A 27,404-nucleotide genomic window follows, 5' to 3' on the forward strand; every position below is an offset into this window, starting at 1 on the left:
CCCCGCTCCGGGCTGCTCTTCCCGGGGGATGGAAACCGGCTGCCCGCGGGGTGCAGCCGCTCGGTCGGGTCTTGCTGGAGAACTGCGTGGTCCGGAGTGAGGCGGGGGAAGCAGCGGCCGAGTCCCCGGCGAGATGGGTTGGGAAGAGACAGGCTCCCTCTGGCGCCGCGCACAGCGGCTGCGGCCCCCGGAACACCCCCCGGATCCCCTCCGGAGCCACCCCGGTACAGGTGCACCCCCCTCGGGCACCGAGCACTGATTCCGGTGGCAGGTTTGCAAGCTGCTGTTTGGGAGCAGCTCTGGGGTGTGATAAAGCACAACCGCTTGCAAGTCGGTGCTGGGTGAGCGCTGGAGCATGAGCAGCAGGACAGGACATTGCAGCGCAGGACAGACACAACCAAAGCTGATGCGTGTCCTGGCCAGGATCTAATGTGGGTCGTGGCACTCAGCTCCCTCATTCCCCCCACAATCTCAGCTAGACACCTTCTTTTTTAAAGACCTGTACTAAGGTGAGGCTTTTTTTAGTAGAATTGTCAGACAGGTGCCCCACACCACCCCAGAGCCATCTGCCTTTCAACCCTGGGTGCAGCTACTTGCTCTTTGAGAAAGCAGCCAGTGCAGGTACAGCGTGTGCCCCTCCTGCTGCTATGCATGCAGGCGGATGGGCAGCTATGTATTATATTAAGAATTTTTAATGGATACAGCTCTAGGCAGGTGACACCAGCTAAAAGAACAGAGTTCCAGGGAGAGCAGGAGGGAGGAGGAACCACATCTTCAGCAGCAGGCACAAGGCAGAGGCTTGACATTTCTGTAAGAGCAGCAAATTGATGTGTTGATTGGAGCTGTAGAATTGTCTAGCCAGGGAGACGGTAAGTGGCTGTGGCTTCCTGCCTCTCGGCCAAGCTGAAGCACGCTGTGCACTCGCACGGTTTTGCTTTTGCAGAACTATTCTTGGGTAGCGAGAGGGGACACCCTGCCATGACATTCCTGCAGCACTGCAGCTCTGGCACCCCACTCCTTGGGCAGATTTTGTGCAGAATTGGGGGGGAGATGGTTTGCTTGTGGTAGGAAATCCTTGTGTCACTTCCAGACCACTGAATCCACTGGAGATGATGCTGTGGGTGATCCAATGTCTATGGCAGAAGTTTTACATAGAACATTACATAAGGCTTATCAAACCTGATTTCCAGAACTGTGAGCAGAAGAATACAGGTAAAACGGGTTAAAAAGTGAACCGGGCTCCAGCCTGGGAACTTGTTTCTGGTCTTAGGTGAGTGATTTCACTGCTACTTGGAGTCACGGCACAGCCAGCGTGGCAGGGCTGAACAAGGACCTGGTTCTGCTGCCTGCATGGCCCCACAGCCCAGCCTAGGGAGCAGGGGGGGAACGCACATGCCTTTCCTTTAAAGGCGATATAGCCGCCGACCTCTGCCACCCCGCGGCAGTGACACTGGCAGGAACTGGCTGTGTCCAGCTGTTCTGTGTCTGTGAGGGTGTGTGGGTGGTGATGGGGGCTGTGGGGTGATGCAGCTGCAAGTGTCAGCTCTTCCACCTCCCTGCCTGGTGCATTCCCATTCCACCCAGCCCCTGGTACCACCGGCAATTGGGCTGGTTTATAGCCAGACCTGATGACATCCAGTGAGTCAAGCAGAGCTGGGGCAGGACACTGTGTGACCCTGGAGCAGGGGAATAGCAGGTGCAGAGCTGCTCTTACCCTGCAAGCAGGCAGAGGATGCCTCACCTGCCTGCCAAGAGCTGGTTAAGGGTCCAGCACATGTGCAACAGCCTCTCTTATCTCCTCCTGGGGCAGGAGGGACACCCCTTTGGTACCTTCCATACTTGATAAGTTGTCCCTCCCTGGTGCACCATGTTGCAGTGGGGAAGGAGGGATGGAGAGATGTGTCTGGTATAGAGAGCTGTGACAGCTCTTTGTTCCCTCCACAGTGAGAGACCAACCCTGTGAGTGCTCCGTCTCCTGCACAGACACATCGGTGGTCCCTGGTAGATGGTTGTCCCCCTGCCCTGAGGACAGAGCTGGTGACTGAAACCATGCTGCAGAGCTCAGAGTGCTGAGCCTGACCTGGTGCAGGTAAGGACCTGGGGTGTGATATTGTGTGGTGGGCAGCATGACGAACAGTGGGAGGGATCGATGCTGGTGACCGCAGGGTGTCCTTTGCTCTGCCGTTCCCTGCGCAGGGGGGAACAGTGGTGACGGGGTGGTGACCAGGAACCTGTCACTGCCACTTCGAGCAGCCCTCGGGGAGGTTCCGCAAAATGTCCTCCAGGTTCTGCTTGTCAGCCCGGATCTCAGCCAAGTCGCTCTCGAACGCCTCGATCTTCTCCCGCTGCCGTTCCGCCTCGCGCTGCAGCAGGCTGAGCTGGCCGGACAGCCTGCCCGGTGCCGCCAGGCGCAGCCACAGCCGCTCCAGCTCCAGCCGCCCGGCGCTCAGCACTGGCTCCAGCTGTGCTGCCTGCTCCAGGTTGCCTGGGCAAGGGGAGAGGACATGGGTCAGAGGCAGGAAAGGCTCTGGACGTGCTCCAGGGCTCTGACCCTCAGCACCAGGAAAACTGAAGGCAGTGGGTGCAGTGGGGCATGGAGGCATTGCAGCTTCCCAGCAATTGCAGATAAGTGAATAGCTCTGAGGCTCCAGGCAGAGCCTGGGCAGGTCTCTCTCTTACAGATGGGTGACAACTTCCACCCCTTTGCAAAATTTCTCAAACGCAGGAGTCCCAGAGTACTCAGAAATGTACCCAGATGATCAAAGCAGAAGGAGCTGGTGCAAAACCAACCAGCAGCAGGGAGTGAACCCAGCCCGTCACCTCCTTGGCTCCAAAGGGACTGAACCCTTGACCCAGCCCTGCTCCTCCTGGAGATGCCAAGGGACATGAGTGTCCCTGCACTAGGTGTGAGCCCATACATTCAGCAAGACCCAATTTATTTTGCACAAGGGCTTTCTTCAAGACATGAGCCCCCAAGAAGTTTTGCTAAAACCCTGAGTGATCTCAGCCAAAGGGCATGCAGCTCAGCCTGGATGGTGAGCAAGCAGGAGACCCAGATCCAGTGAGCAGGAGAGCCCTGGACTCCGACAGCCTGGCCCTTCCCCAAGTCCCTGCGCTCTGCTCCAGCCTGGGTCCCCACACCCCGTTTCCCCCAGGTCTCACCTAGGCTGCTCAGCAGGTTGTTCAGGGTCTCAATGTCCGAGATGAGCAAGCCCCGGGCTTCCTGGAGACTTTTTGCCATCTCACTCACCTCCATCCCCACCTTTGAACACAGACAGACACCCAGATCAGAGACATCATTGACCCTTGGTTGGATGGGAGAAGGGAGAGCATCCCAGGAATGTCTCCAAAGCATTCCCCATACACTGGAGCCCAAAAGCCACATTGCTCCCTATGCTTTGAGCTGCGGGCAAATCCCCTTCCAGGCTCCAGAGGACATGAGCTGCCCAAGGGCACTTGACTCACCTGATGTGTTTCCTCCAGGTCCCCCCTGAGTTTCTCAGCCACGTGCTCCTGCCGTGAGAGCTCCCGCTGGGTGTCATTGGCACGTGTGGCAAGCTGGCTGGCATGCTTGCGGGTCTGCTTGCCCTCCTGCAGCACAGCCTGTGCCCTCTGCAAAGGGACAGAGATGGGGACAGTCACCTGGGGACATGCAGCAGGCATGGGCTCCCTGCACCCCACATCCCTCCGCTTGGACCTTTGCATTCTCCCCAGAGACTTGCTCAGCCTCCCCAGCCTTCCTCCGGGCTGTGGTAGAGATGGACAAGGAGTTTCCCAGCGTCTTCTCTGCCTGTTTAATCTTCCTCTGGGCCTCCACCATCGCCCTGTCCCGCACAAGTGTCATCCTCCTGCTCAGGGCAGCCTGGCCCTTCCTGTGTCCCAGCACCTTCTTCATGCCTGCAGGGACAACCCGGCTGTCACCCAGCTGGCTCTTTCTCCCCATGACATCCAGAGTCAGAGTGGTGAGAGCCAAGCTGTGGCCAGAGATGCTGTAGCTGGTGGCTTTTACCTTCCAAGTTGGCCAGGAGGGACTCCGTGTCGGAGAGCACGGCCTTTCCACGTGCGATGGCCAAGGTGGCCGTGCTGTGGGCAGAGCCAGCCCGGTCCCGCAGCTGGGGAGGGAAAAGCAGGAGTGAGGCTGGGAAGGAGGAAAAGAGCTGCACCCAGCTGGGCAATGTGGGTCCCAGGCTGCTCCCACTCATCAGGTGAGCTCCTTGGGAGATCTGGGATCCTAAGTGGAGATCTCTGCTGAAACTCCCTGGCTGCCAGCATGGTTCCTCTGGTCACTGCAGCAGCAGGGATGGGGCTCACCCACCCCCTGTACCCTGGGTGGGAGGCAGGAGAGGGATGCACCCAGCGTGCCCACAGCTCTGGCTGGAACTGGGGGTCTCCCCATCACTTATTTTGCAGGGACGCCCCACGCAAATGAGCAGCAGTTACCTGCTCGAAGCCGTGAGTCCTCTGCAGCTCCTGGCGCAATCCTGCTGCCAGAGCACGGGATGCCTCGACAGCCTGCCGAGCCGACGGCTCCTGCGCCTGCACTGCCTGCTCCAGCACTGCCAGCTCCTGTGCCAGGGCTGCAGCCTGCGCCGGCAGCGTCTGCTGCGGATCAGGGATGCCAAAGGCTCCATCAGAGTATCGCCCAGCATGGGAGGCAGTGCTGCCCAGCGGGTGAAGCAGGGGGTAGGGATGCAAAGAGGAGTGTTGATGCTGCTCACCTGCCCCGGCGCAGCCACCTGCAGAAGCCTCTCGGCCATGTCTGCGTTCACCTGCTGCACAGCTGCCAACACTCTCCTGGTCTCTGCTGCCACCTCCACCACACCAGCAGCCAGCTCCTCCCGTGCCCGCTGGATCTCCTCATACCTACACGGACAGGACACCACGGTGACCCAGGGCCCTCCAGACCCTTGAAGGCTGGAGATGATGGCTTGGGAACTGGCCCTTGGACATGGATGTAGGGGGAAACGTTGGGCACGAAATACCCCCAGCATGCAGCACCCTGGCTCTCTGCTTTGCAACACTATGGTACAATGAGTTTGACAGGACTCAGTCATGTCCCTGTTGACCAGGTGTCAGACCACCATAATCAAGTCCTGTAACAGGGACCTGGCCAGAGGCAAGGGGCTGTGGTGCCCTGCCAGCCCCCCATTTCTGCCAGCCCCCCATTTCTGCCAGCCCCTCACCCGGCCTCCAGCTCCTGCTGCATCTCCCACGTCGTGTTCCCTTCCAGCAAGCTCCGCAGGAGCTGGGAGCTGGTGTTGGAGGCTCGCAGTGCTCTCCCGACCACCGCCTCCACCCGCGCCACCATGTCCTCGTGGCTGCAGGGACAAGGACACCCAGAGAGATGATACTAAGACTGGCCTCCTGGGGAAGGAGCAGCCATCCCACAGTCCCAGCCATGATGGGACAAGGCAGGGTCAGGCTGAGGTGGACCCTCAGCAATGGGGACTGCAAAGCCCAGGCTCGGGGCTTCCACGTCTCCATCCATCACTGCCAGGGAAAGGAAGGGACTTGCAGCTGTACCTCTGGGCCAGCTCCCGTGCCTCCAGCACCTGGTGGCTCCAGTTTGTGGGCTGCTGAGGGATTTCCGGGGGAATCTCCTTGAAATGCAAACAGTGGCAGTGAAACCCCAGCGGGGAGCAGGGACCCCTGGACCCCACTAGCCCAACACTAGTGAGAACGTCCCAAAGTGGAGGAGGTTTGCAAACAGGAGAGAGCAAGGGAAATACAGGGTATTTCAAAAGATGGATCCAATTACTTAGTAATACTGCTTTGGGTCCATCTTTTTGAAACACGCTGTAGCTGTGTTACTCAGCTGCAATGAGGGCTATACCCACACAGACCCCAGGCTTTCACACCCACCCACTGTGCTGGTCACATCCCACCCCACCAGTCCTGCACATCCTTCCCAGGATGGCCACCAGCCCCCCAGGAGCCCAGGGCCAGCAGGAGCGCACACCGTGGTAGCCAGGGTGTCCGCGGCATGCAGGATCTCCCGCTGTGCCGACCGCAGCGTGGCCCCGATCTCCGACAGCAGGATGCAGGTTTTGGGGGGTCCGTGGCTGGAGCAGCCTATGGCCTGGCTGGCATTGCTGAGTTGGCCCTGCATGGTGCCCAGCGCCCCTGCCAGCCGCCCCACCTGCGCCAGGAGGGTGACCCGGACACCTGTGGGCAGCACAAGCGGGTTCTTGTTGCTCACAGAGGTGCTTGGGGCTCCCCACTTGTCTGTGGGCTGCCCCATGCCCCAGCACCCCCCCTTATGCCTGCTAATGGAAGGGGATGACAGTCCCCCCTGGGTGCTCAGGGGGGACCCAGGGGTGCAGCACACCAAGGACACCCCATGGTGTTCAGTCCCCAGTAATGCCCGTCACCGGCTGCTCCAGAATGTCATGCGTGCAAGCTGTCCTACACAAAATAGCATGGCCATCCCCACCCTCCCCATCTTGGTCACCCCATCACCCCTGCTGAGCCCAGCGCTGACCTGGGGCCTCCTTGCACCCACCCAGCATGTCACCCTACGGAAGCAGGGTGTCCCCAGAGGGGTGACGTGGGGCTCCCCACATGGTGGAGGGAAGGGGTGTCCCCCATACCATGCAGGAGGTGAGCACTGGGCAGCGCGTCTCCCCGGGGTGCATCTCCCAGCATGAGGGACTGGCCCAGGCGGGTGTCACAGCCTGGTTTTTGCAGCTGTTCCTCCATCTCCTGCAGCCTGGCCTTCAGCTGGTCAGCCTGTGGGTGAGATGGGAAGGACACAGTGGGACACAGGCAGCACAGGGGCCAGGTCACTGTGCCCACCTCAGCAGGACACGGGCTGTACCTCATCCTTCACCAGCCCGTAGCAGGTGGGACATTGCTGGCAGTGGGAGCTCGGCGGGTCGAGGAAGAAGTTGGCCTGGCACTGGTCACACTTGTAGCCCACGAAGCCAGGGCGGCAGAGGCAGGTGCTGTTCTCGTGGCACTGCAGGGTGACGGAGCCCAGTGGGGAGCAGTTGCAGGCTGCAACGGTGACAGGAAGGTGTCACACCACACCTTCCAGCCCCGGTTTTACATCCAAGGTACGGTCCCCATCCCCAGTACCTCGGCATCCTCTGACAGAAAAGCCAAAGAAGCCATGGTGGCATCGGTCACATCGCTTCCCTGTGACTCCCGGCTGGCAGGAGCACTGTCCTGTCACTGTGTGGCACCCGCTGTCCCGTGACCCCATGGGATGGCACTGGCAGCTGGCACCGAGAGGTGGAGGGTGATGAGTGATGCAGAGACCAGAGCCAGGGTCACCGCTGTCCCCTCGCAGCCCTCACGTACCTCTGGCACCCCACGGTGGGCTGCAGGCTGTGGTAGCCGGGCTGGCACAGCCCGCAGGTCCTACCCGTCACGTGTGGGAGGCAGCGGCACTGCCCTGTGCTGGGATCACATTCCTCCGGCTCCAGGACCGAACCATCGGGGTTGCAATCACAAGCTACAGGAGACAGGGTGTTTCAAAAGGCTGTTTGGGATGAATTCAAACTATCATCTCAACGTTGTCCATACAGCAGGTGGAGGGAACACAGAGCCTTTATAAAAAGGCTACTAAAACCTGGCAACTCATTAAACCGTTTGTAAATTTTTGTGTAATTGTAGCATGTTGCCATTCTGAAATATACTGCTTTGAAACTCGGTCTGTCTTTTTGAAACACCCTGCACTGCTGACGTCCAGCACAGGGCTGGCAGATGGCAGCATGGGAATAGGGTGCTGGGGCTGAGCCCCCAAAATGTGGAGAGCTGTCTGCCCCCCATCAAACAGGGCTCTGAGAGGCTGAGCCCTAGCAGACTGGGCTCTCTCCAGGGAAGGATGGCAGTGGAGGGAGCAGAGAAAAGCCATTCCTGAGCCTTTGGGGCCAACCCAGACCATCCATCAGCCCCTAAACCTGCTGGACATCCCCCGTCCACACCCCACCTGCACTGCTGGGAGGATTTTGGCTGCAGTGGGACTCAGAGGACCAGGACCAGCCCCTGGGGCCGTACGTACGTGCACACTTCCCAGCAGGGCTGGGAGCCAGCGCGTCCCCGTAGAAGCCTGTCCGACATCTCTCGCAGTGCTCGCCCGTCGTGTTGTACAGGCAGCGCAGGCACCGGCCGGACACAGGGTCACAGTTCCCCACGGCGTTGGGATCCACGTTCCCATGACACTGGCAGGGGACACAGGGACGCACGGGACCCCTCTGCCCCAGGGGGTCCCCAAAAAACCCATCGTCACAGAGCTCGCAGCGTTTTCCTGCAGAAGGCAAAAAGGTGGGAAGGGTCTGGCCGTGGCAGTGCTGCCCATGGCTCCCTCGGCCACCCACTCCCAGCCTCACCTCTTTGCCCAGGGGGGCAGTGGGTGCAAACCACCTCCCCACTGCCCGGCACCTGGGTGCAGGGTGAGCGGTCAGGGCAGGGGCATGGTTTGCAGTCATCAAAGTGCCCGATGAAGGGGTTGCCATAAAACCCAGGGCTGCAGCGCTCGCAGGAGGGACCTTCGGTATTGTGCAAGCACTGGCAGTGCCCTGCGAGGAGGAAAACACAGCTGAGGGGCTACAAAACCCCAGCCCTGAATAACAGCAGGGAGCACAGGGGCGATGGAGAGCCAAGGGCCTAGTGTGGCACACTGTGGGTGCTGAGAGGGATGCAGAGCTCCAGCTAAGGGTTCATGCTGGGATTGCATGTCCCCGACCAAGACTTGCAATGTTTTCCTTCCTTGTCCCGTCTTTGCCGACAGGAGGAGGTTTTGGAGAGGACACCAGGGCCCCAGTGCCAGCCCCACACTCCCCCGCACTGTGCACGGAGCCTGTCGGCGCCTGCGATAATCGACAACACATTTCTCGGTGACGAGGAGCATCATTTCCAGCCTGTCACAGAAAACACAAGCAGCTGGCCGGCACCCAGCAGGGAGCGAGCGTCTCCTCGCGAGCCGAGCCAGTGAATCACAGCCTTCCAAAATCAGCTGGGAGGATGAGGAGGAGGAAGGATGCTCAAGAAGCCTCCCACCTCCAGGCGGATGCTGTTCGACTGGAGAGAGAGAGAGAAGGAGCCAGGGGGAGGATTCTTCTCCATTATTTGTGGGGTTGTGCAGGAGGAAATGGGTATTTTTCCATTTTCTGGACAATGGAAAAGAAAGGAAAAGCAGGTGGCAGGAAGGAGTGGAAAAATAAACGAAAGGAAGCGTGCGGGCTGGCTCGGGCTGGCACCATCCGTGCTGGGACATCAAACGCCTGGCTCCGTCCTGGGGACCGTGGAGTTGGTGGTGCCAGCCCAGGCTCCATGGGATGAGGGTGAGTTTGCAGAGTTTCTGCAACCCTGCCTCTCTTCCTCGACCAGTGCCATCCAGACACTTTGCCTGGCAAGAGAGGGGAGCACCAACACCCCGCAAACTGCCCCTGACATGGCCATGCTGCCCTGAAGACTTTGGTTTTTCTTTTTCTTCCTTTCAAGCCACAGTCCCTGCTGCAATCCTGCACCTCTGAGCTGGGTCTGGAGGCACAGCAGGGCTTGGGCGGGCAGCACGGGAGCCAGCTCCTCCGGTGCCTTCCCACAAGCCCAGCGCTGCTGTATTTTCCTGCTCTTTTACTTCTTTCTCTGCTCAGGTTCATCCCAGTTTGCAGGGACCAGTCCTGCTCCACTCCTGGGCAGGGATGCCCTATGAGACCTGGCCAAGCAAAACCCTCTGCCCTGACCGTTCCCTCATTCCTCAGAGGAGCAGCACCCTTCTTTCTCCTCCTTTAAGGTCATAAAGTACCATGAAAGATGCTCCTCTTATTTACCAGCATTCTTGCAATTTGCTAATTGTCTCTGCAGTTGTGAACCCAGCTCCTCTAACCACCCAAGCAATTCAACTTGCAAGCTTTGGGTATCACAGGATGGTTTCCAGCATCCCTCACAAACAAGCAATGACACAGATTTGTCACTCACTCATGCAGTGGCTGGACAAGAAGAGAGGTGCCCACCTGTAAGGGGGTGGCAGTCCCCATGCTGGTTGCAGGCGCAGGGCACGCAGGTGACAAAGGGGCTGCCGAATGGGATCTCTCGTGTGAAGCCAGGGGCGCAGGACTGGCAGAACTGGCCGGTGTAGCCTGGAGGACATGTACACTCCTCCACCCAGCCCGCCCGCTCCCCCGGCCCGGGGCGAGCGGACACAAGCTGGACCTGGCTCAGGAACAACCTGCCTGAGAGGGAGAGAACAGTGTGAAGATGGGACGGCATGTCCCCTGGCCCTGTGCTCTTCATCCTGTCTGGAAATGCTCTGGACAGCCATGGGAGACCCCAAAATCAGAGAATCATGACATAGTTTGGGTTGGAATGGACCTTCAAAGCTCATCCATTCCACCCCCCTGCCATGAGCAGGGACGTCTTCACCCAGACCAGGTTGCTCAGAGCCCCGTCCAGCCTGGCCTGGGATGTCTCCAGGGATGGGGCATCCACCACCTCTCCGGCCAACCTGTTCCAAAAATACCTCCTGGAGAGCTCAGAGGTGTTCTCAGAGAGGAGCCAGCCCCTGCCCCAACACTCCCCCTCAATGCCTCTTTTTCCTGAGAGCTGTCCTGATGTCCCCAGCCCCATCCCAGCTTGGTGCCCGTGGGGACACTGTGTGAGCCACCCACCTCGCACGGGGCCTCGTCGGACGCGGAGGCGGAGGGCTGTCAGGTTGGAGAGCAGGCGCTGGAAGCTGATGGCTGACAGCGAAGGTTCCGCACCCTCCTCTGCCTCATGTAGCCTATTGGAGATGGAACGTGGGAGGAAGGACGGGGCAGCCTGACAGCCACATGCCGCAGGGCAGCTCAGCTCCACAGCTGGCACCCGGGCACAGTGATGGGGGCACAGTTAAATCCCCGAGGCGGGCAGGGAGGGGGGCTGAACTCCCCAGCACAGGACACCCCAGGCAAGGTCAGCCACACTGTGTCCCAAACCCAGCTGAGGCTCCCCAAAGAGCTGTGGTGGTACCTGAAGGTGACAGCTTGCTTCCCGCGCTGGGGCCGGCTCTCACTGCTGGACATGGTGACCTCCATCCCCTCGCCCTCCAGCACCAGCTGGACCCAGAGCAGAGGCACCCCGTTCTCCATCCCCGTCCCGTTCCCCTCTGCTCCCAGCAGCAGGGACAGGAGCTGCCCATAACTGAGACGCTGGTTCTGCAGGAACTTCTCTGGGAGGGGAGAGAGAAGCAAAGTCTGTAGAACACAGATGTGATCCTATGCAGGGCCCCACCAGCATCACCTGAAGCCACAGCCACCTTCCCAGAGCTCCAACGTGCTCTCCTGGGGTCCCAGCCCACCACCCAAATCCCCCCCACTGCTTTGTGTTACCAAAACACGCTCAGCTCTGGGATGGAGCCCAGCTCCTCATGCACCAGCTTAGAGGTGAGATGTTCCACCCAGGGGTCCCCACGGCAAAGCAGGACCCCAGGGACCCAGCACACACAATACCTGGTGCAAGAAAATCCACTGGTTCCTCCCCATCCCACTCGGTGACGATCTCCCCTCCAGCCCAGCGTAGTGGCAGGTTCGCAGTGCCTGGCGCTGTGGCCGCCCAGCCCTCCAGCCCTGCATACAGCACACAGCATTGGTGCATGTGCGAAGTGAGCAATGAGTCCCCAACAGCCCAGCACCAACTTTTGGGGGCTCTGTCCTTCCCCCAATACTCTCCAGGGTCTTATAAAGGGCTTTGTAACACCCTGGTCCACTCGGGCTCTGTGCTCTCATGTTCTGGTGAGTGGCCCTGGCCATCCCCCCATCTGTTTATTTGCTTAGATTTGCAGGAAATTATTATCTTTAAACTTTTGCCCCCCTGCCTGTGCTGCGGTTCCAGTGTTTCTGTGGGCTGAAAGGACAGGAAGCCCAGGGAGAGATGAGGTGAAATTGCATTAAGCTGGTTTAGTTCGGAAATCAGTTAAAGTCCCCCCTGACTCCCCAGGGTCAGATATTTCTTCCAACCTTGGGCAGCTGTAGGACAAACTCCTGGAAATGTCTCCCTGGGTCTCAAGTGGACTGCACTCGATTATCAAATCATCTCAAATTTGGAATCTTTCACCCAGCACAGGAAACTTGCAGCTCAGCTGCAGGTTTGGGGGTGCTCTGGGGAGGGGGGGCTGTGGGAGGGCGGGTGGCTCAGCCTCTTGCAACCCAACCCAGAGCTCTGCCAAGCCTGTCCCTAAAGGAGCAGCCCTAATTGGCTGCGTGAAGGGTGGAAAAAGGACTCGGTTAAAGCTTGGCTCTGTTTCAAGGCCGTGGAAGACATTTCAGCAGCACAGGAACTGGCAGCGGTGTTTAAAGGCAACCAGGATAAACCTGCGCCTGGCGTGTTCGTCTCCATCTGCTCGCTGCTCTGTGCACCCCATCGGGGTGCAGGTGGGTGATGTACACCTGCAATGGATGCCCAGACCCTGCTGGGGGGCAAGCAGGGGTCCCGGTGAGCGGGGGCTGTGGCGGGGGCTGCAATGTGTGCCCACAGCCGGGGCTGCACACGTCGGGCTGTGCGGCAGATGGCAGGGTTTCCCTGAACATCCCGCACACATCCAGCTCTGCCACGCACAGCCCTAGGCAAGAGCACCCCATCCTGCACCCGTGGCTCCTGTCTGCTATGCCCCATCCCAGCTGAGGGTGGGGAGAGGAGGGAAGAAGGGGGAAAGTTCCCACCAGGCTCCATCCTTTTGTTTTTTATCTTTCTGTGTTGATTTTTAGCGCTCCTACAGTCCCTGGTGTGATGGGATGGCAGTGCCTGGCCCTGCAGCTCTCCCTGAGCACGCACAGCCCCGGGAGCAGGTCAGCATGGAGGGATGCCATGGGAAGCCAGGGAGAGCCTGTCCCCACAGAACTGGGGGCAAAAGCAGATATTTAACAGCAAAATAGAGGCAAGCCAGAGAAATCACCACCAGTCAAGTCCCGAAGGGAGATCCTCAGCCCCAAAGCAGGATGCTCAGCCCCAGCCTTCCCAAACTGCTGGAGTTTTCTAGCTGGAGTTGGTGCAGCTATGCTTTCTGTTTCACCCAGGGTTGGGGGTCAGTACCTTGGCTGAAGTCGGAGCGGATGTGGGTCACCTCGTAGCCGTCTGCCGCTGCGCAGGCAGTGGAGTGGCCATAGCAGAAGCAGCTGGTGCAGCCGGAAGGGTTGTGGGGCTGCAGGTTGAACCAGCCTGGCTGGCACCTGGGCATGGGGAGGAAACAGGAGAACATGGCATGGGGCAGGCAGAGCTGTGGGGGACCACAGTGGCATCCCAGGGGGACACTGGTGTCCGGTTTGAGTGGTCCAGAGGGATGTGGCACCCCAGCCTCACTGGCTGTGGCCTCTGTGGGGAGTGACCCTATGGGATTCCCACCACAAAGCTCCTGGGAGGGGTCATATGTAGTGGCTGGGGAAGCAGCAGTGCCCCATAGACATGAAGACACCTGCCCAGCACTGATCCCAGCCTGGAAAGGGACAGCACTCCCATCCCCAGCCCGGCACCATGATCATTACCTGTTGCACAGGTGCCCCTCCACCCTTTCCTTGCAGGTGCAATGCCCTGTGTTGGGGTCACAGGTGCCCACGCTGCCCGCGGGGTCGCAGGCACAGGGTCTGGATGGGGAGACATGAAGGCAGGAGGTGACCCCCAGTCCTGTCCTGCTGTCCCTGCACAGCGCCGGGTTCCTCCTCACCTGCAGCCGCCCTCGCTCAGGCTGTGGTACCCATCTTTGCAGCGCTCGCACTTCCAGCCCGTCACATTGGCTTTGCACAGGCAGGTCCCCGAGCTGTCACACTGGGGGTGCAGGGACCCTGCAGGGACCCCGGACAGCCCTGAGGCTCAAGTCCAGCAGGGAAAATACATGGTGGGGAGATGGGGAGCCGCCGGGTGAGGGAGAACTGACCAAAACCATCCCTCCCAGCCGTAGCAAGGGCAGGGGTTTGCACGGCAGCCCCACGCACCTGCGGGGTGGCAGTGGCAGGGCTGGCAGGCTCCCTGCGGCTCCCAGCGATAGTGGTTCTGCCGGCAGAGCTCGCAGTGCGGCCCGGCAGTGTTGTCACGGCAGTTTCGGCAGTGGCCCCCGTGCCCGCTGCGGCGGTACAGCTCCCGGTCAAAGAAGCACTCGTCCGAGCGGCCACTGCAGTTGCAAGCTGCAGGTGGAGGCAGGAGGGATGCTCAGCACCCAGGAGACACAGGGATCACCCTGGGGTTAAAGCACCCTTCTGGGGGAGGTGGATGAGCCAGAGGGGCTGTTTGTCTCAGCAGTGTAAGCTTTTGGCAATGCCTCTGCCATTGGAAGTGGAGATGGGTGCCACACCATGCACAGAGCAGATGGCTGCACTCATGGTGTAAGGAAATTTTGAGGGTGCCAGAGCACTGGAACAGGCTGCCCAGAGAGGTTGTGGAGGCTCCTTCTCTGGAGACATTCAAAACCTGCCTGGACACCTTCCTGTGTGATCTGCTCTGGTGACCTTGCTTTAGCAGGTGGGTTGAACTGGATGCTCTCCAGAGGTCACTTCAACCCCAGCCATTCTGTGATCTGTGAAATCTTGGGGGATCCTCAGGATGATGCTGTGAAGGGGGAACCTGGGGTGCAAATTTTCCCTGCCTGCCCAGATCAACCTTACAAAATGGAGCAGGCACTTTCTTCCTGCACAAGGAGGGCAGGAGCTGCTGGATGAGCCAATACAGCATCATCACAGCCTGTTGGGGCTGACCACACACCGTAACCATGCACCCAGCCCCAGCGATACTCACGCAGACACTCGTTGGCGGCCTCGGCAGTGCCGCGAGCCCAGGGCCGGTCCTGGTAGAAGGGCTGGCAGCGTTCGCAGTCGGTGCCGGTCGTGTTGTGCTGGCACACACAGACCAGCTGCCCGGCCTCGTCCGGTGCACATTCACTGGCGTGGCCATTGCACTTGCACCTGCAGTGAGATCCTGGTGTGTGGGGGCTCTCCTGGGGTGGCCATAGGGCAAGAGATGCAGCTTGGGCTGTGCTGGCATTGAGGCCACCTGCCATGTCCCCAAGGTGCTCCTGGCCTGGCCAGCTGGGAGGTCACACACTGAGGGTGGCCTATGTGAGATGCTAACCAACTCCAGCTGCTGGGGCTTTGGGGATGAGACGACAGCAGTGAGGTCTGCTGGCCAGCTGGGAGCAGCCCCAGCCCCACCGCCCGGGGGAAGCAGCTCTCATCAGGACAGAGAGATTTCCCAACGCCCCAGCCTGGGAAGGGCACATGCACCCCCCTTTGGGGCTGAGCATCCCCATTAGGAGCTGAGCATCTTGCTTTGGGGCCAAGCGTCCCCTTTTGGGGCTGACTGATGGTGGGTGCCACCATTGTATCTGTCCCACATCAGTCCCCCCATCCCATGGGCAGCTGTTCAGGCTCCTCTGGCCATGGCCATACCAACTCCAAGCTCCTCCACCAGCCTCTGTGGCCTTGGGGCATCTCCCTGCTGCCCCCCCGGAACCCTCTTTTGCTGTTCCCAGGGACCAAGCAGAGCTACAGGAGGAGCAACAGTGCCTTCAGAAGCCATTGGGGTGGGAGGGGACAAAGCAAATACAGCTGGTGGCAAATAAAGAGACCCTGGGGAGAAAAAACCTCCTTTGGCACAATTTAAAGGTCTTCAGGTTTCATCACCCATCTCTGCATGGCCAGCTCTGGCTTACAGATGGAGGAAGCCACATCTGAGTGGTTTGCCCCAAAAATGCACTTTAAACAAGGCTGAGGTGGGGAGCAGCTGCCCCAAATCACAGCCCCACAGCCTCGGAAAGGTTCCCCCACCTTGCCCTCACCCTGGCCCCCGCTGCCCCTCACCTGCCACCCACGGAGAAGTCTGAGATGGCATAGTAGTACGACTGCAGCACCTTGGGGTCCTTGAAGATGTCATCCCCAAATGTGTTGAGCCGGTTCAATGAGATGAGCAGGTCAGTGACGGTCACCCACTCCTGCAGGGGACACAGGGAAGACGCCTCGGGCAGCGGTCCAGGCCACCAGCTCCCAAACGAGATGCATCCTGCACCTTTTCTTACAGGGATTCAGGGCATCACGGTACTTTTGCCCCCCTCCCACCCTGCAGCACCTGCAGCGCGGGGCTCCCGTCGAAATTGTAGGCGCTTGGCCGTCCCTCAAGGGTGGAGAAGGCCACGTTGCCCCCACTCAGAGGGGAGATGTCGCTGAATTCGTCTGTGCAGAAAGCCACTTGCTCATCCTCCCCGGGCCGCAGGTAGTGCCGCAGCCGCTTCCTGTAGGTCTTCTCACAGGACGCGCTGTAGAACTGGAAGGGGACCCAGGGCCCCTCGGCGCGGCTGCGCTTGTAGATGGCGAAACTCTCAGGGCGGCTGGTATGAAACTTCAGCCGCACGTAGGTGATCTCGTAGGCTTTGCCTGGGGACAGACCCGCCACCCTGTCACCTTCTCCCTGCCACCATGGGCACCGCAGCCTGCACCAGGGCTGAAATTATCCCCCATGGCGTGAGTGTGTGGGCAAGAAGCCACTGCAAAACTTGGCTCTAACCAGCCATAATTAGGTCCCCAGCACTGAGCAGCGTCCCTGGGGCAGTGGTACCACAGGGATGAGGAGGTGGGAAGGGTCAAGGGCAGACCCTTCCCATGGATGAGCCGTGTGCCAGGACCCAGCATCACCGCTGTCTTTGCCGGGATGAAGACAAAGAGAGGCCACCAGTCCCCAGAGTGGCTGGCAGAGCTCTGAAAGCGCTTGAAAGAATTAGCAAAAAAAGGAAGAAAGAAAACACCAAAGTGAACATCAGAACCGTTTAATTGCCAGAGATGAAGGACCAGCTCAAAGACCGGATTGCTCCATAACAACGCCGCTCCTCACAGCGCAAAACAATTAGCTGCAAGGTTTTGGCTTTATTTGAAAAGATAATGAGTTGGGAATGTTAGAGGGGTTATTCCGGGACTAGGAAAACAAGCCTTTAATTGGGCCCATATGAATACTGTCGCATATGTGCTGCGACGTTGCTGCGGGGGAGCCGAGGCAGCCTGGCTACCGGCGCTGGGAAAAGCAGCTGCCTCTCATCAGGGATGCGGGGAGCACCCGGGCGGGGACAGACCCGCTCACAGCCCACCCAGAGGTGGCAAGGGGCTGCAACCGGGCTGTCCCACCACCACTGCACTCCCTTGTGCCCCCCACCCTCCAACTAACCTCCCTCTGGGACTCTTCCAGGCTGGTGACAGTGGGGGACCCTGCACCCCGCAGTGAGGGGGATGCCGGCGGGCGCCGGTTCCCAGACAGCACCATCCTGGGTGGGATGGCTACCAAAACAGCGAGGTCAGGGCTGTCACCTCCCGGAGCAGTTTCCTCTGGGAGAGGAAGGGAGCTCGGTGCTGTGTCAATAAAGAGCCCCTGCCCCAAGCGGCCCCGGCAAGGGGAGGGGGCGGATGGGATGGGGGGACCCAAGTGGTGCCTCCAGCTGGGGCGGAGGAGACGCAAAGCTGTTGGGAATTGTCCCCAGGGAGTGCGTGCTGTTCCCAGACAGGCCTTTGAATAGGCCAAATTCTGCTTAGAAAAAAAAAAAATATCCAGAAAATAACCCAGGCTGGTTGTCTCCTTTTGCTGCTTGGGAGGGTGTGACGTGTCCCAAAGTCAGGCGTGCAGTGGGATGGGGACACCAGGAGGGTGCACAGGGGTGTTGAGCGATGGCACCAGGACCCCTGGGCCACTCTCCCAGATGTGCTGTCCTCTGAACAAAGTGTTCAGCCACCTCTCGCAGAGCCCAAACCACGGCCTGGACCACACCAGAGCCACCTCCGGCCACCTCAACCTCAGCTCCCGGAGCCTGCCGCAGGCTCGCATCCCACAGGAAAATCAGAGTCAGAGCCACAGTTGCATTTACTGCCTAATCCAGACACCCTGACATGAGCCACTGGCATCCGTAGCTACCCGAGGTAGCTGTTGCCTTTGCCAGCCCACAGATATTTTGGGTTCCTCCCTGACATCTGACAGGGTAAATGCAATGACCATGGGCACTCAGGATTATCGATCCGCTCTGAGTCTGACACACTGTAATGGCATGGCTGAAACCTCACCAAAAAGAGAGATTTAAAGGAGGATAATCTAATTAACGCCAATCAACAGCATGCAGGTAAACACAGGTCTTGTCCAACTCATTCAATATCTTATTTAATAAGCTCCCCAGGTAACCACACTGGAGAACTTACAAGACATCTGACTGAGCAAGACGAGCAGGCTGGCAGGGACATGCTACATGGGTTAAAAATCCTGATTACTCAGCAGAGCTCAGGAGTGAGAACTTGTCCTGGGCCACGTCCTGGGAGCTGCAGGGGCCAGCTGGGCTTTTCCTCCATAACACAAGCGAAAGCATTAAGGTTGCAATAAAAAGGTCTGCAGCTGGGACAAGAAAAGAGCCCGGCGTCTATGGGAAAGGTCAGACAGCAATGCCTCAGGCACCAACACGGCACTTTATAGCATGGCAGGTTACATGAGCCGTGCAGGAAATTATCCCCCTTACATTGAGGGGGATGCTCCCACTCAGGAAAGGACGCATGGCCCAGAGCTGAAGGTGAATTGGTGCAACAGTGTGGCCTCAGATGTGCTAACAGGAGGCAAACAGAAGCAGGCTGGAAGTCACCTGTCGGCGTAGGGGGGACACTCTGGCCACCAGAGGAACTGGTGGTGGCTTGCTCAGCCATGTAGGTTGTATTCGGGAATACAACAAAGGAATTTGGGGTGATGTGACAACCTGCGTGAGATGGGCAAGAGGGGCAGATCCCCCCACATGGGGCTGGCAGGCTCCTCCAGCATTGCTTCTCATGCCCGGCAGGGAGCCCAGCCTGGGGACAAGGACCAGATGTCATCCTGCTCGCAGGGGGCTGGGAAAGCGGCGACCTCTGCTCAGCCGGGCAGCTCCCAGGTCCCTGCCAGGGCAGGCACGGACCCTCCGCTGTCACCCCGACCCCAGCCACCGCGTCCCACCGTCACGGCTCTGCGCCACACCAGCTCACCAGCTCTGATCACAGCCCCTCCGCTACCGCACTTTGGCATCCAGATGGCAGGAGACAGCAGAGAATGGAGATTTTACAGCACTGCCTAATAGCCAGGATAGTTTAGATGGCAGGAAAATGTTAAAAATCATTTTTAAAATTCCAGGCGTAACCCATGGGTTTAAATACCCTCCAAGCAGGCGGGTTGCACGGTATTTGGAATGTAGGTTGTATCCCAGCTGGGGAAACCTGCTGGGGCTGCACAGTGCGTGCAGAGCTCTGCCCCCCTTTGTATCAGGCTTCCTCAGCAATGCACAGAGGTGAAGTGGCATGGGTTTGACATCTCCAGTGCTCACCCAGTGCAAAGGTCTCACAGGGGGGGTCTGTGCCTCCCCCGCCTTCTTCCTGCTCCAAAAAACTTGCATAATCAGTAAAAAGCAGCCATGGAGGAGCAGGGAAAATGGACACCCCAGGCACAGCTGGTTGGACGTGGCAGAGGTGGGTGCAGCCACCAGCATCCTCACCCCACAAGGGACCAGGGCTGATGGATGGGGTATTCCCAAGTCCTTTCAGTGATCTACCCACAACACTTTGCAAAGGGCACCTCGCTCCTTGCACCCCCTAAAAGCCCCACGGAAGGTCCTGCCTTTAACCCCAAAGCAGCACCAAGAGCTGCAGGACCATCCATCCCCCAGCCATGCACTCCGATCTCCATGCACCCACCACCAATTTCCATCACCAGCATTGCAAGGGGGGGCCCACCAGCACTTACCCAAATGAAGAGTGATGTTGACAGAGTTGGGGTGCTGGATGCCGAAAGCCATGGACTGGCTCTGCCACCAAGTGCTCTCCTCCTGGCTGTGGAAGTCAGTGAGGAAGGAAGCGTTGTGGTGGCGCCGGGGGTCGGTGGCATCGCAGCGGTGGCACAGGGCGCTGGCGTGGCGGGCGCCCATCTGCAGGCAGTAGTCCTCAGGGGGGGAACCGCACGTGTTGGTGGCCTGGACGGCCCGGCCAAAGGCAGCGTTCTCAAAGACAGGCATGCAGCGGCGGGGCTGGCCCTGGGGGTCCCAGCAGGAGGATGAGCCCCCCGTCCCCAGCCCCAGCAGGAGCAGCAGCCAGAGCACGGGTGGCCGTGCCATGCTGGGGCTCGCCTGGCCGGTCTCTGAGCCTCCTCGGGATGGTACAGCAGGAGCAGGAGGGACGGGATGGGATGGAACGGGATGGGATGGGATGGGACGTGTCCCCCTGCTTGGCACCTCCTCTTGCTCCGAGGTCCATCTTGTGGAAGCTGCTGGGAATGTCGAAAGCTTCGTGTGTGAGCCAGGGCTGCGGGATTTGGGATTCCTCCAGGGCGCCCTGGTCTGCAGAAGAGGGGGCTGGGCAGAATGGGACCCCTCTGGTGGGGTGCACCCCATCTCTGTTGCGTCGGGGATGGGGGGGTTTTTGCACCTTCAGCTGTGTGGGTGAAATTGAGCTCATTCATTTCTCGGCCCCAGGGATGAGTTTGTGGTGATACACACTCTACATGTGGGTCTTTCCCTTAAATTAGTGGGAGTCACGATTTTTCTCACAGCCCCCAAAATCAAAGGTGGGCTGGGGGGAAAGGCTTTGGAGCAGATCCAGTACCCTCTTCACTCCCCACACAGATTTACAGGGACTTCACTGCTCCCCAACTCATGTCAACCTGGCTGGGTCTGTGACACCCCCAATGCCTCCACACCAGAACCCACATGTGGGGGTCCTACCCCACCTGCTGCCATGGGACAGCCCAGTCCCCTGGACCAGGGCACATCCCTGTGGAGGCATCTCCATGGGGTGGCAAAGCCACATCATCACCAGACTTTATTAACAGCTTATTAACTGTAATGCTAATTACAATCTGTGCCAGAGTGGATCCCTCTCGTGACTGTGGCACCCTCCAGATTTGACCCATGGGGACAGGAGGGTGACAGAAAATGGGGAGAGAGGTGGGCTGGCACAGTGCTGTGTCTGTGGGCAGACCCTCACCCCTGCTCTGCAGGGGGTGCATTTGCAAAATTGGGGTGTACAGGGGAATGCTGCCTCAGCCCCTCATGCTGCTTGGCCAAGCTGCCCACAGGAGCCCTGGAAACTTAGCCCTCATTTATAATTTAAGCTCCCTTCCTCCCCTTCCCTTCTACTCTTATTTATTTTATTCTCCCTCTCTGTGCACACCGCAGGGAGAAAGCACTGGAGGGAAGCTGTGAATCAGAGTCTTGGGCAGCGGCTCCCGCAGCAGCACCGGTTCAAAGCCACATTTCCATATATTGACCCGGGCTCTGACAGCTGGAGCCAGCTCCGCTGGGAAAGGCGGATTTCCCAGCACCGAGGAGACATGCAGTAGCTGCCTGGGCGCGGGCAGCCGGTGGCAAACCCACTGCCAGCCTCTGAGGGGAAAGAGAAAGGTTTTCAGCTCAATAATTGTTCTCTGCATCTCTACCACCAGTGTTAAGTGGATTTGCATCCTGCAGGGATGATGTTTTCCAGGTGTTTTGCTTTTCCCTTGCTACTGAGGCTGCAAGCACTGGGCTGGAAAGACTCTCTCATGTCATGAGTCTGCCACCTCCTCCTCGGGATGTTACACACACCCAGGAGATGATTTCCCTGTCCAGCTCTTCCCTTCTTGCAGAGGGTTCCACCTTAGAGAGGGACAAGGCCACACAAGCAGGTGGGTTGAAGCAAAGCTGATGAGAAGGTGGGAGGTGTGAGACCCCATCTCTGCACATCCCCCCCCCCAGCCCTGGTGACCAGCAGTCACCCCGCTGTAGATTGCACAAAGAGAAAGGTCAGCTGAAGGCTTGGGTTCAACCCTGTCACCTATGAGTGTCTACCAAGGTTGAGAAGAAAACCCACCACATCTAACTTCAGTCCGCAGGAAAACGGGCAGGAGGAGCCCCAAATAAATCCCTTTTCTCTGAGAACAAGAGGCTGGATATATCTTTCCTGCACTGCAATGACTATCAGGTTTGGATGGTGGCTTCTCAGCAAAAATTCCATGCAGAGATGCACCTTGTCGTGGGTCAGCTCCACCCCTGGACAGGACAAGGAGATAAAGCTGGTGATGGGAAACCGTTTGTCTTCCATGGACATGGGTGAGCTTGACCCAGGGCGTCCATAAGAGCGATCAGAGCTGGGATTTGTCCCCAGCCCTGCTGGTATAGCAGGGCCCAACCTCAGCTCAAGTCCTCCATACCTGGAGACACTTCACCTGCTGCCTCTAGGACTTTGGTCCAAGCGTAGTGGAGACGCAGTGGCCAAGGCTGTGATGACACCTCAACCTGTCATCACAACCCAGGAGCCTTCTCCTGCCCGGGCACAGACCTGGCACCCCGCAAGAGTTAAGATCCGTGGAGGCGGTGAGGAGAAAAAGTTCTTCTGATTTGCTTAATGAACGTTAATTAAGAAGACAGAAGATAGCAGATTCCTTCAGGGTAGAGATGAAAGGCCCGTTAATTAAATCTGGAGAGAGAGCGCAGGGCCGACTGATCCTCCTCCTGATCAGACCTGACAAGGCAGGAGCTGGGCAGGAGCGAGGTGTGCTGGAGCCCACAGCCCAGCCGGGTTTCAACAGGGTGCTGGGGTGTGGGACCACGTGCCACCACCCACTTACCTGCCTCCACTGCCCATGGGGCTGCGGGTGGTCCCATCCTGTGGGGCTGGGGTGGGAGCTGGGTCAGTGTCCCTGCACACACTGGGTTTCCAGCAGAGTCTTCCCCAGAAGGGGTCACAGAATCACAGAGTACCTTTGGTCAGAAAAGACCCTGTTGATCATCGAGTCCAACCGTTAACCCATCCCTGGCATTGCCTCATGTCCCTGAGAACCTCATCTCTGTATCTGTTCAACCCCTCCAAGGATGGTGACGCCACCACTGCCCTGGACAGCCTGTTCCAATGCCCAACAGCTTTTTTTGGGAATAAATTGTTCCTGCTATCCAGTCTAAACCTTCCGTGGTGCAACTTAAAGGCCATTTCCTCTCATCCTAACACTTGTTACTTGGGAGAAGAGACCTACACCCTCTATGGTACAACCTCTTTTCAAGTAGTTGCAGAGGTCTTCCCTCAGCCTCCTTTTCTCCAAGATAAACACCTCCAGATCCCTCAACCACTACTCACCCTACCAATGCTCCACAAGGGATGAGATTCCCTTGCTGTAGCACAGGGCAAGATGAGGTGTCTCGGCCAGCTTCATCCTGAGGAAAAGGAGGAGAGGAGGTTGGGTCACCCAGCTGGGTGGTTTGCCCCAGGTCCCACCACCAAAGCCTGGGCATGGGTTAAACAGGAGTGGGTCAGAAAGGCACTGGGTACCACCTTGTGCTGCTACATCTCCATGCCAGGATGGAAAGTCTCCAGGACTAGCTGTGCCCCTCTGGGACAGACCCCTCCTTCCTGCTCCCCATCCCCAGGTTTTGGGACACATGCTGCCTCTTCCTCCTGGAGAGGTGATTTACCAAAAAGGGCATTTTCTGCCCATAGCCAAGACCTTAGGCGGCTGTCGCACACTAACAGCATTCTGCCAGCATCTTGATGCCTCCCCGTCAGCTTTTAATCCAGGCTCATTTTTGAAAGCAGAGCAGCTGAGCACCCCAAATCACCCCCCAAAAAAAACCCATCAGCCTTATAGCAGCCATACCCGCTCTCTTTCTCCCACCCCATCCCTCACCCCAGGATCAGAACAGGGATTAGAGACAGGTTCAGCTGCACGATGCCACCAGCATTTCAATTGACGCAGCCACTGTGCTTTGCTGCTCTGCCAGCACACAGGGGTGTGCGAGGAGCAGGATTTTCCAGCACTGAGGGCTTTGTGTGAGGATGATGGGGTGTCCTCACCAAAAGCAGCTGCCCCTTGGGCAGAGGGAACCAGCCAGCCCTGGTTCTGCTGACCACAGGGTGAAGACCCCATAAGTGGGAAATGGCACATGCAGTGTAAATAGCATCAGGAACATCTCGTCTGTGCGCTGGTTTATTTTGTAAACCTGAACTTTGCAAAATGTCATGAAACAGAGAAATGAGAGGCCTGGGATGAGTAAATCTCTATTAGAAATTCCCCAGGACAGCAGCAGTGATGTTCTCACTCAGTGATGGCACATTACAGCCCAACCTCATCTCGGGGAGCAGGGTCATGTGCGGCACTGATTACAGAAAGTATTTAATTAACACTGCTGTAAATACAGCGCTAGTGATGCCAACCAGCCCACGTCAGGGCAGATGCTGCTGAGCCGCGGGAAGTTTTGCCAAAGCAGATGGGAGAAGACAAGGGAGGGCAGAGAAAATCCAGCAGATTTCGCTCCCTGTCTTGCCCCAGCCCTTGGGGGCCTCAGGAGGGAGAGAGGAGGGTGGGACAGGGACATTGCTCCTCGAAAGTACGTCTCTTGAGTAAGAGGACAAGTGCTGAAAGCCTATAATTGGGAAATAAACTCTCTGAGGACAAGATGCTCCTGGGGCAATATCCAGGACAGCCATCACCATGCTCTCCCCTGATGCACGAAGAGCCTGGAAGACCCCATTTTAGAGCTAAACATCCCCAAATTTTCTCCTTACCTGGCAGACAGTGAAAACAGGGACATCCCAACTTCACTCATGCACGACCACAAGCTCATCATCTTACAGATGAGCTAAAGGACATCAGCCCAGGTGACAGCTGAGCCATCACTGTCCCTAGGACTCACACTTCACCCATCTCCTCAGGGCTCAGGAGGTCAAGGACCATGAGATGAGGAAGAGCCAGGTCAGCACAAGACCGGCCAGTGCCAAGCACAGCCAAAAAGGCTCTTTCCCTGCCTGAGCTCATCAGCAGCTTAATGACACCCGCGAAAAAGCTTCAGTCTCTAATCACTCATCATATTACGGCTGCTCACAAGTGAGGCCAACCAGTGCAAACCTCCTTGAAGCCTTTTCTAATTAACGAGCAGGAGCTTAGAGCTCTCCCAGCCCAAAAGCAGCATCTCAGATAAAACCAGCAGCATTCCCTGTCAGTCTGGGGCCTCCCTTGACAAACCCCCTTAATGGGCTTGTTAGCATCACCTGAGGCCGCCTTGTTGGCTAACAAGGCGCATCTGTCTGTCTGTCCTCCCCTGCCTGCCTGCTCTGGCAGGGGAGAAGTCCATCTGTCCATCCACCTACCCATCCATCCACCTACCCATCCATCCATCCATCCATCCATCCATCTGTCCTCACTGTGGCAGGAACCATGGGATGTGCCCAGCATCGCTGTCTCTAACCCTGCGCCGGGTCCATGGACTTGTCCCCTGGGTACCCCAGCCCTGAGCATCCCCCTGCACGAGGAGGGTGGGTGACAGCTGAGCAGCAGCAGATGCCACCAGATGGTCACTCCAACTGGAGACCTGGCTAAACCGATAACTGGGAGGGCACTGGAAGCCCCTCATTTGCTAAGCGACTCCCTGTGCCACTCTCTGGGCACTTTCCTGAGATGTGCTGAGCACTCGCAGCTCATCACAGCGATGGGCTCTCGGGGGCTGGGGAAAAGCAGACTCGGAAAGCACTTAAGGCCATCACTGTGATGAGTTGTGAGTCCTCAGCCTCTCTACTGGGGTTTATCCCTCCACAGCGACAGCCTCCTGCACAATTCCTCTCCCTCCCATCCATAAGAGCAGGTCCAATCGACTCTGTGACAAATAAGAAATTGTTGTGCTACCCTTGACTTTAAAGCAGGCGAAATAACTGCCCCTCCCACCCCATAATGTCATCTACCGTGTCTTTATATACCCAAGTGTGTCTCCCCGGATCAGGGCTGGGGCTCTGATTTAATATTCTCATGGAAACCAGTGCCCTCATCCAATTACCACGGGGATTTCAGCGCAGTCAGCAGCTGAGCCGCCGGCAGCCCCCAGCACTGGACTGAGCCCCACGGGGGACCGGACCCACACTGATCCAGCCAGGACCACCTCAGAAATCCTGGGAGGGTCCTGAGTTAATTTGCCACCCCCAGAGAGGTCCTGTGCCAAGGACTGGGTTAGACTGGGAAGCACTGGTGGGAACTGGGAGAGCAGCAAAGGCAAAGCATCACTCCAGGCGCAGGCAGAGAGCTCTGCAGGGAACGTCCCCAGAGATTTCCACTTAGAACGGGACTAAAATCCCTCCGTTTCGTACTCAATGCCTGCTGCTCTGAATCCCCCTCCAGCCATGGAGCTGGATGCTCGCTGGTAATCCTGCATCATTTATTTTCATTGGCTGACAGGAAAAAAGTGCCATCAGAAAACCAATGGTAGCTATGCTGGCTGGCATATAAAATGTTGCTTTAATTGTATTTTATTTGGCAATAAGAAAATAGAAGCAGCAACAAACCCTCCAGATATTTTCCCCCTTCCTCCCCCCTTTAAAATTTCAATTTGGTAATTTTATAACTATGTTTGAGATAAAGCCCAACAAAGCACATTAAAGTAAGAGAAGTGATTTATCCTTTTCAGTGGCACATGATCTTTGGACATATTTCCCAGACCATAAATATTAAGAGAGTTTGACTTTTTTATTTTTAGAAAAAACAGAAGACTATTTTTCTTCATGTCAACTGTTGGTTTTCAACAAACAAACTACTATTTTTTCCAGCCCTTGTTTCCAGCCTTCTGATCTCTAAAGGCAAAGCCAGGGAAGTATCGGACATCAGAAACCAAAATAACAACCATCACAGAGCAGCTTCACACTCCCCAGCCCGGGCTCGGCCATCACACTGTGTCCTGCTGCGATTTTACACTTTCAAGGACATTTTCATTCGTGGGCAGGTTAGGAGAGTGACTTTGGCACTATTCATCCACTTCCCAAAGAAATGGCATAATTTATCTACTATTGAAATTGGAGGAAGGGCCAGGAGACTCACACTCTGCCTCTCCCGATGCTGGGTGGGAGCTGGCCATGATTTGGGGTTTCCCTGACTTTTTCCCAACATCTCCACCAAGCTAGGAGGATGAAACCTTCCAAACTATCATGACATTTAGAAACCAACCCCTCCCATTAATACATAACCCTGAGAATTTGTCTGTGCCACCTGGAGTAAAAGACTCTGAGCCTTGGCTGATAAGCCCAGCTCAGCTCACCCGCCTGGCTGAGCATCCTGAGCATCCTTCAGGTATCACTGCGCATTTATTTGCTGGATGAAACCCCGACTTGCACCCAGTGGGGTAGAGATGCCTTCGGAGCCTGGGATGCAGTGTGTGGTGCAAGGGGGCTCAACGAAGGGGTTAACGGGTGGGCAGAGTCAGCGCTGGGGGGTTGCTAGGAGACTTTGGGATGCTGGATGTGATGCTCAGCCAATGGAGGAGTCCTCTGACGAGTAAATCTGCTAATTTGGACCTCATTGATCGCTGGGGGTTAGAGGTGGATGCATGTACGACTGAGCAGGGCTGACCTTCCTCCTCCCAGCCCCGGACTGATCCTTTCCCAGCCTGCTCCTGCAGTTTCAATTAAATCGCTGAATTAATAGCTTGCAATAAACTCAGCTGCTATTGCAGTTTGCATTGG

At 57.7% G+C, this 27,404-nt stretch overlaps 1 protein-coding gene across 2 annotated transcripts; it reads right to left on the reverse strand.

Moving 5' to 3' along the window:
* Positions 1 to 674: 674 nt before the first annotated feature.
* On the reverse strand, positions 675 to 20,118 carry LAMC3 (laminin subunit gamma 3). 2 transcript variants are annotated; one of them, XM_065035803.1, is made up of 28 exons: positions 19,687 to 20,118; positions 16,030 to 16,334; positions 15,765 to 15,895; positions 14,704 to 14,870; positions 13,908 to 14,096; positions 13,640 to 13,757; positions 13,461 to 13,559; positions 13,012 to 13,148; positions 11,433 to 11,549; positions 10,954 to 11,152; positions 10,614 to 10,726; positions 9,960 to 10,178; positions 8,334 to 8,522; positions 8,006 to 8,251; positions 7,303 to 7,456; positions 7,078 to 7,220; positions 6,818 to 6,996; positions 6,591 to 6,729; positions 5,960 to 6,165; positions 5,524 to 5,600; positions 5,184 to 5,318; positions 4,719 to 4,863; positions 4,441 to 4,599; positions 4,010 to 4,112; positions 3,698 to 3,897; positions 3,466 to 3,612; positions 3,163 to 3,262; positions 675 to 2,485 (listed from the first exon to the last, which is right to left on the reverse strand). In XM_065035803.1, exons 1-28 carry the CDS (start codon positions 20,051 to 20,053, stop codon positions 2,235 to 2,237), a joined length of 4,734 nt encoding a protein of 1,577 aa, XP_064891875.1. In that variant the 5' UTR covers positions 20,054 to 20,118; the 3' UTR covers positions 675 to 2,234. The 2 variants fall into 2 exon arrangements, with proteins under 2 accessions (XP_064891875.1, XP_064891874.1); XM_065035802.1 differs by having other exon boundaries at positions 4,441 to 4,602.
* Positions 20,119 to 27,404: the final 7,286 nt, after the last annotated feature.

Source organism: Columba livia, chromosome 19 (genome assembly GCF_036013475.1).
Source record: "Columba livia isolate bColLiv1 breed racing homer chromosome 19, bColLiv1.pat.W.v2, whole genome shotgun sequence".
In the NCBI taxonomy this organism is placed as follows: domain Eukaryota; kingdom Metazoa; phylum Chordata; class Aves; order Columbiformes; family Columbidae; genus Columba; species Columba livia.

What these genes read in the sequence shown, in the direction of transcription:
- LAMC3 (XM_065035802.1), bottom strand. Translation starts at nt 20,053, where the DNA reads ATGGCACGGCCACCCGTGCTCTGGCTGCTGCTCCTGCTGGGGCTGGGG. An exon ending in CGGACACCCTGGCTACCACG is followed by an intron (nt 5,601 to 5,959) that starts GTGTGCGCTCCT and finishes TTGCATTTCAAG; the next exon opens with GAGATTCCCCCGGAAATCCC. An exon ending in AGGTGGCTGCGCCGGGGCAG is followed by an intron (nt 4,603 to 4,718) that starts GTGAGCAGCATC and finishes CCTGATCCGCAG; the next exon opens with CAGACGCTGCCGGCGCAGGC.